Source organism: Filicampus tigris, chromosome 6 (assembly GCF_054856515.1).
Source record: "Filicampus tigris isolate MCC_2025a chromosome 6, RoL_Ftig_1.0, whole genome shotgun sequence".
NCBI lineage: Eukaryota > Metazoa > Chordata > Actinopteri > Syngnathiformes > Syngnathidae > Filicampus > Filicampus tigris.
Window position 1 is genome coordinate 17,920,061 of NC_141222.1, and position 12,437 is coordinate 17,932,497.

At 38.3% G+C, this 12,437-nt stretch overlaps 1 protein-coding gene across 1 annotated transcript in view; it reads left to right on the top strand.

The window, feature by feature from the left end:
- tbc1d9 (TBC1 domain family, member 9 (with GRAM domain)) overlaps positions 1-11,092 on the top strand; it is a 32,217-nt gene extending 21,125 nt beyond the window's left edge. The window contains exons 13-22 of the mRNA XM_086032331.1: positions 24-153; positions 1,286-1,384; positions 1,534-1,602; positions 2,030-2,270; positions 3,209-3,274; positions 3,353-3,439; positions 3,845-3,913; positions 4,835-4,938; positions 6,226-6,402; positions 7,544-11,092. Of these exons, the coding sequence (XP_085888457.1) occupies positions 24-153; positions 1,286-1,384; positions 1,534-1,602; positions 2,030-2,270; positions 3,209-3,274; positions 3,353-3,439; positions 3,845-3,913; positions 4,835-4,938; positions 6,226-6,402; positions 7,544-8,005 (1,504 nt within the window). The 3' untranslated portion in view covers positions 8,006-11,092. The remainder of the gene's footprint in view (positions 1-23; positions 154-1,285; positions 1,385-1,533; positions 1,603-2,029; positions 2,271-3,208; positions 3,275-3,352; positions 3,440-3,844; positions 3,914-4,834; positions 4,939-6,225; positions 6,403-7,543) is intronic.
- The last annotated feature ends 1,345 nt before the right edge of the window (positions 11,093-12,437 follow it).

The window sequence follows — 12,437 nt, forward strand, 5'->3', positions numbered from 1 at the left end:
GATGGGACTTTTGTTGGTCGTAGATACTTGGACAATGTGACCAATAAGGACAGCACGTTACCACCCATCCAACATCTGCACTCCTTGTTGACAGACAACGGTGAGCCTCATCCAGAGGTGGATATCTTCAAACTGGTCCGCAGTTCTTACGAGGTATTTCATACACGAAAAGCATGGTCATGTTATTTGAAGGTATTTCGTTGACCAACTCACTGACCTATAGCTGTATATAGGCCTGGACCGTAATCCCCTCGATAGGTGGGAGTTCACAGTATAGAAAATAGATGATAACAGAAAATGCAGTTCACATGTGCCTTTCATGCATATCTCAAAGAAAGCAAAAAGATGATGCACTCTGCAACGATCATTAGATGATGTGGTTCTCAAACTTTTCACCCCAAGTACTACCGTATTTTCCGGACTATACGTCGCTCCGGAGTACAAGTCGCACCAGCCATAAAATGCATAATACAGAAAAATCATATATAAGTCGCACTGGAGTATAAGTCAACCCCCTCACCCCCCTCCACCCCCTCTCGGAATCCAAGTTGTCTCTGTCGCCTACCGCAAATAAATGTGTCCATATAAATCAAAGTAAGAAAATTGTGCGCTTAGTACACATCATTTCCACCGAGCTACGATGGTAACAGTTAGCTATCATCCACACATGTAGCATTACAAGAATGTTTACGGTAAAATAACTTAAAACCCACCAAAACAGTCGTAGATCGATTAAATAAGTCTTTTACTGCCCTGCGGCCTAGAAATATATCTTTATACAACCTAAAATATGATATACGACATTCTTACCAAGTGCAAAGGAAATTATATACGGTCAATGCTACTTCTAGCTAATTGATAAATGAAAACATTTGTTTTTAAGCAACTCCATTGGCCCAAAAAGTTTTGTTTTTTTTTTGTTTGTTTTTTAAATCAAAGGTTAACGTGATTAAAAACCAACAGTTTTGAATTCCTTTTTGAGTGCTTGCAGTCTTGGATAATGAACATAATGTTTCGAGAAGATTTTTCACAAGTAAAATCTCAGTGAAATGCTTTGTTGTAGCTCAGCAAACATATTGTTTCATCTTGCTACCCTTTGTGAAAAGCGAAGAAGAGCATAAATCATCTGTTTTTCTGGAAAGAATGTTATTGCGACAGACACACGTTTGTAATCAGACAGCGATTGTATGTCTTAAAGTTTGGGTGAGGTTAAAATTCCTCTAGATTTTTCTGGTCACCCGCGCTTCTTCAACCAGCCACGATTCTGACTCTTGTCTGCTTTTAGAAATTTGGCTCCATCCGCGCGGACGTCATCGAGCAAATGCGTTTCAAACAGAGGCTGAGGGTCATCCAGACCATCGAAGACACAACCAAACGCAACGTGGTAAGAAAATCCTCTGACCAAAGCGCTCAATTTTGTACATGTGAATTGGGATTAGGGCATGACAAAAAGGTCAACGAGGCGTTGGAGTCACTGGACAATCTAATCTTTCTTCACACTTAACATGATCTTTAATGCTTGGTTATTTCTAGGTCAGAACAATTGTAACAGAGACAGCCTTCAGCATCGATGAGTTGGAGGAACTCTTTGTCCTATTCAAGGTGGGCCCCTTTCACACTGCCTAGAAAACACGCCATACTTGTTCGCTGTATGCAAGTAAACAGTGCCGACATGGAAAAAGGCAATTCGTCAACAGTGTGTGCAACTCATTAACTGCTAAAGACGTTTATATGTCTTTTCACGGTCCAGACATTCAATCCCAGGAACTTCATTATATTTTCTTCAATTTTCAACCTTATAGTAAAAGAGGGTGTGAAAATGTCTGGCAGTGAATGAATTGTTAAGTGTAATTACAAGTGTATTTTCAGTGAGACAACAAATGTTTTTTTTATTTTTTTTTATCATTGGAGTATTTTGATAAAAACATGTCAGTAACACCTGAGATCTTTTTCAACTCAAACAAATCCATAATGGTTCCTTAAAATTCATGTCGTGATAAACCATTTGGCCTTATGTGTGTCTTTTTAGGCGGAGCACTTGACCAGCTGCTACTGGGGAGGCAGCAGCAACCCAACGGAGCGCCACGACCCCAGCCTGCCCTACCTGGAGCAGTACCGCATCGACATGGAGCAGTTCAAGGACCTCTTCAAGCTCCTCTTCCCCTGGGCCAACGGCGCCCACTCAGACCCATTGGCCGTGCGCTTCTTTCGCCTGCTCGACCACAAAGGCGACACCTTCATCAATTTCCGAGAGTTCATCAATGGCCTTGGTAGGCGCGCCGACGACTGTAGCATTCACCGTAAAACTCATCGATTATGAAAAAAACAAAAACAGAACGCCAAAAATATTAGAAGATAATTGAAAAGAAATTGCAAACAAATCCACGAATATGTGAATCTGCGGGTGTTGAAACATGAGTATGCTGGGATCGATTGCAATCCTTAACCTCTGTGAAGTATGAGGAATATTACTGCTGTATTGAGAAGCCGGGAGAGGAGCTGAGCCTTCGGTACAACCCCCAGTTGGCCAAGGCGCGCACACCAGAATGAGCAGCACAATCGAAGGAGAAAGTGACAAAAATGTGTTTAATTTGTTTTTTTATTGTATTTAATTACATATAATACTTAATTGTGACATTACTTAATGCTTTTTAAGGTAGTTATCTCAAGGCTCCACTGTATATTGGTAAATTTAAAAAATACTTTGCACAAAAGACGGGAGGATTACACTGGGCAACAGCAAATTTTAATCAGAGATTGGCTTTCTGTATCTCTAAATTTATTTTTGCCACTGATTAAAAGTAATGTTTTTCTAGCACATCAGGTTCTTGAGATTTTCTTTTTTAATTTTTAAATTTGACCTATAAAAGCTTGCGCCGACCATGCGTTATGTCGTTACAGGAAAAAGAAAAAAATCGTTACAGGAAAAAAAAAAAACCTTAATTCATAAATATTTCTAAATATATTATTATAGGACATATTATATTATCATTATTATTATGAAAACCTAGTGCCAGAGATAAAACAAGGGTAAATTTGGAATCAGCATAAAAATGCATTTACATTCATATCTGACTTTCATATCTGACTAAAATTTTTTGTGAAAAATTGTTGACTAGTGTTATTATTGTTATTATTCATATGTATATATATATATATATATGTTATTATTACATTATTCTTATTATGAATTATTGGTGTATTGCAGGTGTTCTATGTCATGGGGACCTGACGGAGAGGCTGAAGCTCCTCTACAAGATGCACGTTTTACCTGGTGAGTGCCAAAAAGCCCGCAGCAATTGTGATATCACTCGCTTGCACGGAATGACACGATCCATGGTTTGCCGTCAAGAAGTGACCAGCGAACAGGAAGAGCCCGACTCGGCCTTTGAGGCTACGCAGTACTTCTTTGAAGACATCACCCCGGAAACATCAATGGGTAACCATTTTGCAACCGTCAATACTGCACATGATTGCTTTTGCACAAACCGCAAGTTAGGATTAGAAATAATATGGTCTGTTTTATTTGTTTTATATGATAGAAGTATTTTAGAAAAACAAATCATGCCATTTTAAATGAAATGATATATTATTAATATAATTTACAAATTCAATTAAAGAAATAAATTATATGAAGTTATTGACAACAAATCAGTTAACCAGGTATTTCATTGTTTTTATTTTAATGATTCAAATTACATTGTCGACCTGTTGGAAACTTTTGACCTTAGGTATGTGTTTCCAAGCTGCAAATGTTTTGTCGCGGTGGCAGAGTTTAAGGGGTGGTGCATGCCATGCCTTAAAAAACAAATTTTTATAACGCATGTTGTCCTCTACTCCTCAGGCCAGGATGCAAAGAACCGAAGCGAGAAGGACGACGGCTTTGTCAGGGTTACGTTTAAAACGGAAAAAGGTGAGTGCCACACATCTTATACGTTTTTTCAGATACATACTCAACAAATTTTTTTTGTAATGTTTAGTGCCACTCCCAGTGGAAGTTTACTGTCAAACTAAACGTAAAACAAAGAGAATTACCTGTTCTATATTTAAAACAACCAAACAACTTTGCCTAAAAAATTGTCGTTGACATGCTGGCATATAATGGAAAATGCCATTGACGGGGTAACAATTGGCATAGAGATAGTTGCTGTGTTAACAACGCTTTATGAACACATGGAGCAACACAATCAGACACACAATATCCCAAAAATCATAGATGTATACATTTTAACCTCTGTGATAAAACAACTAATATTGCATCTTAATGAGTCACTCAGAATAGTGGTGCCTCTTGTTCGTTTGTCAATGCATTTCAATTGGCGTCAATTATACGCAGATTTTCACTCTTCTAGTGGCATTTTCATTCATTTCAATGGGGAAAGATGATTTTAGGTGGTGTTTTGATTTTTGAATTGAATTCATATCTCACCACCAGTGGATTTATAATAAATATTTAAACCAATTATTTGAATTTTTTTTAAAAGAGATTTTATTCTTAACAAATCATTTCAACAAATGGTTATTTGAACATGATTATACAAACTAATTAACTCAAACAAAAGGAAACTGTAACTTTCCTTGAAATGCCGAAACACAAAACCTCGACATGCTCAGTTTGCATCAGGACGCAAACGAACGAAGCAAAATACCACATCTGACAACAAGTTAGCAGAAAACCCCTTTGGAATAAGTTGTCTTATTTAAAAGCATTCATATGAAAGTTATGTAATTTCTCTTCATTTGCGGGAACACTTGGCAAGTTGCATTGTTCGCTGGCCAGGCGTAAATGAACGTAATGTCACAGCAGCTGATGTTTGTGTAAACGTGTTTGCAGTGAAAAAGCTGAACACTCCTGACTATCGCCACTACCTAAAGCTGTGGAACCAGGAGAGCAAGTCCAAAACGGAGCGCACCAAAGATCTCCCTAAGCTCAACCAGGTAACATGGTCTCGTACACATTCCTCTTCCCACCGGGCATTTTAGAATACTATTGTACGGCGCCAACATTTTTTGTGTGCGTGTTAAATTAACACACAAATGCCCAAGATTCCAGTTTGGGCGTATTTTGTTAGGGAGATTTATGGACACGTCTGTCCCGCGGAGTTCGAAAATGTTCCGGAAATGATGAGATGACATATGCAGTGGACTAACTTGAAGTTTATGAGTTTAGTAGCTCGGCTTGTGATTGGCCAGCCAATCGTGATAACATCAATAGCGGCGATTAAGTGACATTTCTGACAAGTATCATTAACATGAAAGGAGGATGAGAAGAAGAGAGTATTAGACAGAAGAAATGTTGAGGCAATGCCATGCTGAACCCGTGCTAAGCTATTGTTAAATGTCATCACGAAATGCCAGAATAAGTGATTGATGTGACCGTACAATTTTGTGCGTTTTTCAGGTCATCCCACTTTTTTCCCCAGCATATTCTGGCCATTCATCTAATTGATTTTGGAAACTGATGACCAGCATGTATTTGTCTAAAAGGCGTGTATCAAAAAATCATTTGAATGGGAAAATCTGCTTTGATTTAAAAGATGTGAACGCATCGAATCTAACCATTCCACTTTTAAATGTACAGTCCTTAAATTGTATTGCACCCCATTTATCGATAAGTGTTGTGATATCAATATTATTGCTATATTTAACGTGTATTATTAATAATGAAAGAAATCTTTTTTTCATGGAGAAAAATAAGCAGGCTCAATGTTTTGTAATCTAATCAATAGTATTGACTTACAAATTTCTATGGATATATTTTTTAACGTTGTTGTTAATGTTGGTAATGCCCCTACATACTGCTCACCTGTTTGACGGTGATGTCCATTTAATGTTGCATCTGATTGGTCAGAAGTCAGATAAAAGCATACAATTGCATAATGTGAAACTTTTTGCAAGTCTTTGCGATACGCATATTGTATGTGTCAATATGGAAGTTGTGATTTTTTTTTTTTAATATATTGTGCAGCCCATTTACAGTACTGACAGCTCATCATTCATATTATAAAATGACAGCAAGAAACTGTACTATACGCTAAATGATATAATTGCATTATACCCTCATGAACTGAGCTGTACCATATCGAATCAATCCCACTGAATCGAATCGAATCGTTCCTCTTAAAATGTGACCGTCCTTGAATCGTAACGCACCCCATGCATGTATCGAGATACTTATTATATTAGAGATGCACAGCCCAAGTGTTTACCTGTGTTGCGGCGCAGACTCAGTTCATCGAGCTGTGCAAGACGCTGTATAGCATGTTCAGCGAGGACCCAGCCGAGCAGCAGCTCTACCACGCCACTGCCACCGTCACCAGCCTGCTGCTGGAGATGGGAGAGGTGGGCAAGCTCTTCTGCGCCACTCGCCGGGACCACCAATCCGGGGATCACTCCTCCGAGGTACGCAAAACAGGCCTGAGTTGAGTGACACAAATAACAAGGAATATGAAGCAGAGGCTCCTCCTTGTAAGGTTTTGTTAATTTTATTTTTTTTTCTTTCTTCCATGAGGAGACTGGATACTGAGAGAATGGGATGTTCAGTTCAGCTTTCTTTATAGAGCACATAAATAACAACAGCAAGATTGAACATTAAGCAGAAATTGCAAGAAATTATATTACAATTATTATAACAATAACAGCCGTATAATACTGGATCTCCTGTATTGAATTCTCAATTTTTTTCAAATTCACCCGAGAGATCAAAGTCTCTCCAAAAGCAGAGATTTTAGAGTGTGATATTGGGTCTCCTGTGTCCTCAAAAATGTACTAATTTTATCCAAGAGGAGGTTACGGGCAGTGAGAAAAGGGGGGGCTGCAGCTAAGTGGACACTGTGGAGTTATATACTGAATCTCTTGTATGGAATCCTCAGAATATTACAAATTTTATCCAAGTGGAGACTGGGAAGCAAGAAAGCAGAGATTTTGGAGTGGAATCCTGGTTCTCCTCTATGATTACAATTTTACTCGTTTTTTTTCGCAAAAAGAGACTATGGGCAGTAAGAAAATGGGAACCTTCAGCAAAGGGGAGCCTGCGGAGTATATTACCGTATTTCTTGAATCAATATTATACATTTTTTCAAAGAGAACACTGTGGGCAGTGAGAAAAAAATTGGATGCTGCAGCAAAGCAGAGATTTTGAAGCAAAATACCGCGTCTCCTGTATTCTCAAAATGTAACAAATTTTGTCCAACAAGAGACTACAGGCAGCAAGAAAACCGGCAGCCGCAGCAAAGTAGAGACCGTGGAGTATATAACTGGATTTTCTGAATTGAACGTTACACATTACTAAGAGGATATTTAATATCTAAGAGGAGACTGGGGGGTAGAAAATGGGTGTCCTGCATTGACTATTCAAAATGTTATGAATTTAATCCAAGAGACAGAAAGGAAGTGCTGCGGCAATTTTTGCTTGCAACAAAAACAAAATTTACTTTGGGCACTTATAAATCAAGGTACTGCTGTATTTTCTTTGCCACATTAATAAAACATTTTATGTTAAAATGTTTATTTTTTTTTGTTGTTTTTTTTTTTTGTTTTGAAGGAGGACGAGGAGGAGAGTTCACCAGCCATGCAGGACATCAAGCTGGAGGACGCGTCGCCCAAGTCGGCCATGCTCACCTCGGACGACGAGGCCAAGGACGACACGTCCGTGTCGTCGTACTCGGTGCTGAGCGCCAGCTCGCACGAGCCGGACGACAGCAACAAGCTGTGCTGCGAAGACATCGCCGACGACACGGTGCTGGTGAATAGCGACCAAGGCGACCGGGACAAAAAGAAGAAGAAGAAGAAGAAGAGCGGCCACGCCGAGCCTGGCGCGGACGAGGATTGGGCCATCACCTTCGAGCAGTTCCTGGCATCCGTGCTCACCGAGCAGGCGCTGGTGCTTTACTTCGAGAAGCCCGCCGACGTGTCTGCGCGCATCACCAACGCCAAAAATGTCCGCAAAGTAGGACGCAAAGCTCTGCTGTCCGTCAGTGACTATGAAATCTCACTCTCCGGATGAGAGGAAGACTGTTTACCGCTATGTATTAATACTTGTACGCTAGATGAAAATTTACAGTACAACAGTACAAGTGCAAATTTACAGTAATCCCCCACTATTGCCGGCGGGTAGTAACCGAGCCCTGCCACCAGTAGCGAAAAATCCATGTCTAATTGAAGCCCACTTCAAAAGGTTGACAATTGCTTAGAAATGCCACAAGATGACAGCAAAGCATTACTTTTGTAGAAAATGAAACTCCTCAACTGACATCAACAGCACCAAGATGGCAACAAAGAAACAATTTGTCGAAAATGAAGCTCCTCAACTCGCATACAACATAATTGCTTGGCACCAAAGCAATACTTTTATTGCTTTTGTCTGAAAATGGTTCTAACTAGGGCCTGACCAATGAATTGGCTGTCCAGTTTAATCAGATGATATTAGTTCTTTTAAAATCCAACAAAAAATGGACAAGATTTCCTTTTTTTTTTTTGCCCATAGTTGTCAACTGTTTGCTTAGATTTTTTTTTTTTTTTTTTTTTTACATATCACATTACAGCATTCGATCAAGATTCAAACTTCCCTTCCAAAAAATTGGCAAATTTTTAAACCTTTTTTTGCTGATTGTTGTCAAATGTTTTTTTTTTTTATTTATTTATTTATTCCTTTTACACAATATAATAGAACATAAAGATAATGACATTCAAACATCCCCCAAACAAACTGATTATTTTTTAGGCCAAATAATTTAATTTACACATTAAGGCAATACAACATAAAATAAAGATAATCACATTCAAACATTGCCACCCCCAATTTTGTTACTCTATTATAAAATTAAGCAAATAGTAAAGGACAAAGTATTGTAAAACAGTCAAATGTTCTGTCTATATTTCGTATCTTTATTGCTGTAAGCGTTAAGGGACCAAACAGAAGTTATTTTAGTCTTACATTTTTTAAATTAATCGGCCCATTAATCTGTTTTCATAATTTTATCCCTAACAAATATTGGAAACGGCATCTGACTAAAAAAAAAAATCAATATCGGTCGGGCCCTAGTTTATATTTACAGTTGAAACCGTAAATGTGCCACAAACTATTTTTCCATAACACTTTAACATCATTGAAAACTCATGTTTCAACATTACCTTAAAAAAGAAAAGCTTTCAGATTTGATTTGGAAACTAATGCACCAGAGATGCATGTGTACTTTCAACTTAGGCCTTGACACTTTTCTAGTTACACAAGGCTGTGGAAGCTTCTTGAGTGCATTTCACAAAGATCGCCCCCAACCACCAGCCCCCCGAAAAAGAAACACAAATTGGTGTGAATCTGTGAAATGGCAAACCGCCAATATGCGGGCGATTACTATAAAGTGAAATAGTGCAATGAATGTGACCAAAAATTCACGAGTAGAAGCAACAAGCTGTAATCACATGTAGTCGCTGTACAGTAGAAGTGCTATCTATCACGGTATTCTGAGTTTTTCCCCAACTGTTTTTGAGCCAAGGCACATATTTAACATCAGAAAATTCTCACGCTTGTCCACCAAACAAACATGTCACAATATTTACACACTACAGTATAGTTGAACACTTAGCTATCATTGTGTTGTATGAATAGCAACAGGTGGGTTACACAGGTTACCGGTAATTGTACCTTCTGCCATCTAGTGGAAGAGCATTTCATTGTCCTGCCTGTCACTATACATTGCTGGCATAGATTGATGAACGGAGGTAGATTTGTAGGAGGTAATCATGTTCGGTCCAATGAAGTGAAATTGGATCATTTGGGCACAATGGTTGGGAATCAGGAAACTGTCCATGGTGATGCACCACATCATTCGTCACTTTGTGTGCCCAAGTGGTGCTCATTATTATTCCCTATCAAAACCCAGTCTGAAAAATGTCACCCAGAAACCTGAGAAAAGAAAGAAAACCAAGCTGCACATGGGTGCATCTGCCAGATCAAGACAAATGACAACAAAGAAAGGGAAAGGGGCTCTCCTGTATTTTCTCTTTGACCTAGTTTATCCCAGAGGAGACTGTGGGCAGCGAGAAAAGGAGGCACTGCAGCAAAGTGGAGAATGTGGAGTGTAATGCTGGATATGCAGGTCATTCTCAATATGTTACAAATTCTAAGAGGACACTGGACAGCGAGAACGCAGCTCGTTGCAGCAAAGTGGAGACTGTGGAGTATATACTGGGTCTTCTGAATTGGATCTTATCCGAAAGGAGACTGGGTAGCGAGACAATGGGACTGAAGAATAATAACGGGTTTCTTGTATTTGCAAAGTTTTACAAATGATTTCCAAGAGGAGACTGGGGGCAACAAGGCAACTCGCGACAGCAAAGAAGAAATTCTGGAGTATAACGCTGTCATCCCCTTTTTTTTTTTTTTTTTAATCTCAGATGAGACTGCGGACATTGAGGAAAAACTGGGACCTAGCAACAGCAAAGTGAAGACTGTGGAGTAGAATACTGCAACATCCAGAGCTAAGGCACCTTACTTTTTGGGCTCCAAATCGTAGGGTACCCTTAAAAAAGAAGAATAAATTAATCAGACACTGCGGGCAGTGAGAAAACTGAAGCGCTGCAGCAAAGTGGAGACTACGGCGTGGCATGAGCTAAGGTTAACCAATTCTTTTGTCATTTCTAGCCACGCCGCCTCGATCTGCTCCACCAATCAGAGACCGGCAGCGTATAACAGGTACTGGCAACAGTGGCCGCCTTTGCCGGTGGAAAAGCCCGGAAAGCAAGGGGACCTGAGCAGGTGCCGTGCATTTGACAACTAGTGTACGGTTAGTCCACTTCCTTTGATAGTTACTCATTCCAACGATTCCCACGAATAGACTTTTGTGCAAGAATTGTGTTGAAAGGTGAACAGGAAGTCAAAGTGTTTAGTTAGTGTATGATGACAATGACACTCAAGCGCACACTATGGTCACTTTATGTGGGGTCTGCAATCGAATGCAATTGACTAGTGTATTTTATTATCTTCCCCACTGCTTTTTTTTAACAATGTTTTTGTACATTTGTTTTTATGTTGCTTCAATTTTTTTAATGCACGGAATATCACTCTGTCAAATTAAAATGAAATTAGGTCTGAGTTCACTGCTTTACACCTTTTATTATTATTTATGACCTCATGACGGACACAAATCGATTTAATGTCACCCAAAGTCACTTTTCTACTTTACTTTGCGTAACAGCGGGACTACTGATGTGCGTTGAAGGTTCCCCAGCAATCCTGGCACCAAATATTTCTTTAGCTGCTTGAAAAATGTGAGTTTATATATAAAGACAAAATTAATGGAAAAAAAATCCAACCTCTTGAGAAGTGTACCCGAGCTCCGCCCCCCACCCTTCAAAATCACACTCGGACCCCTGACATGCGTGGAAGGTTCCCCAGTGCAACTTAAAAACGTTACGTTTTGAAAACATATCGTTATCTTAACAGCATAGTTGTCAAGCCATATTTGAACCTTTTCGGAAAACAAGAAAAACAAAACATGTTTTTTTCGAATTTTTTATTTATTTATTTATTTTTCTTCCCTTTATTGACACTAATTTACCCTAATTTGAGGGGTACATGGGCATCATTTGGACCAACCCTCCATCCTGCTGTAACCACTGGTCAACAGCTCATTTTAATCCGAGATGGCTTTGTGTCCCTAGACATTTATGACGCTGATGTAAAAAATATCTAGACCTTTTTTTTTTTTCTGGAACATCAGTTTTTTTTTAGATATTTTCATTTTTTTTATTTTAAGTTTGACCCATAAAAGCTTCTGCAAAATGAATTTAACATGCCTTTTAATTTATAGCTATGACATTTTAGGAAAAAAATCCAGCTGTTGCTGAACCTAACCCTTCATTCTTAAATATTCATATATTTACCGGTACATATTATATTATTGTGAATGTATTATTATTATTATTGAAAACCTGATGTGCTATAGAAAAAACAAGGGCAGATTCGGAATCAGCGCCAAAAATCGATCTAGAAGTATACTTGCATCTCTGATTTAAAAAATAAATAAATAAATAAATAAATAAATATTAGTCATTGTGTTGACCAGTCTAATTAAAAAATGGGCAAAAAACCAAGGCTGCAATTGACCAATTTGTCCACTGTGTAGCGCTTTTATGCTTGTAATTGTGCTTCTAGAAAGTGTCTGATGGGGTTTGATGGAGTCTCCAACTAGATTTAATGTACCGGTATTTATTTTTGGGTTTTGTGCTGTTTTTTTGTTGTTGTTTTTTTTCATAATGTAATTTAAAAAAGATAAATATTAGTATAGTAAATAAAAACAAAATAATGATGATTTGGTTACATATTTGTGTATTTAAATTTGAAAAAAGATACTAAAATACTGTACATCTAAATAACAAATGAGTAATTTAGTTAATATATTTTTTATTTTGAATGTTTTATTTTTTCATTACACTGT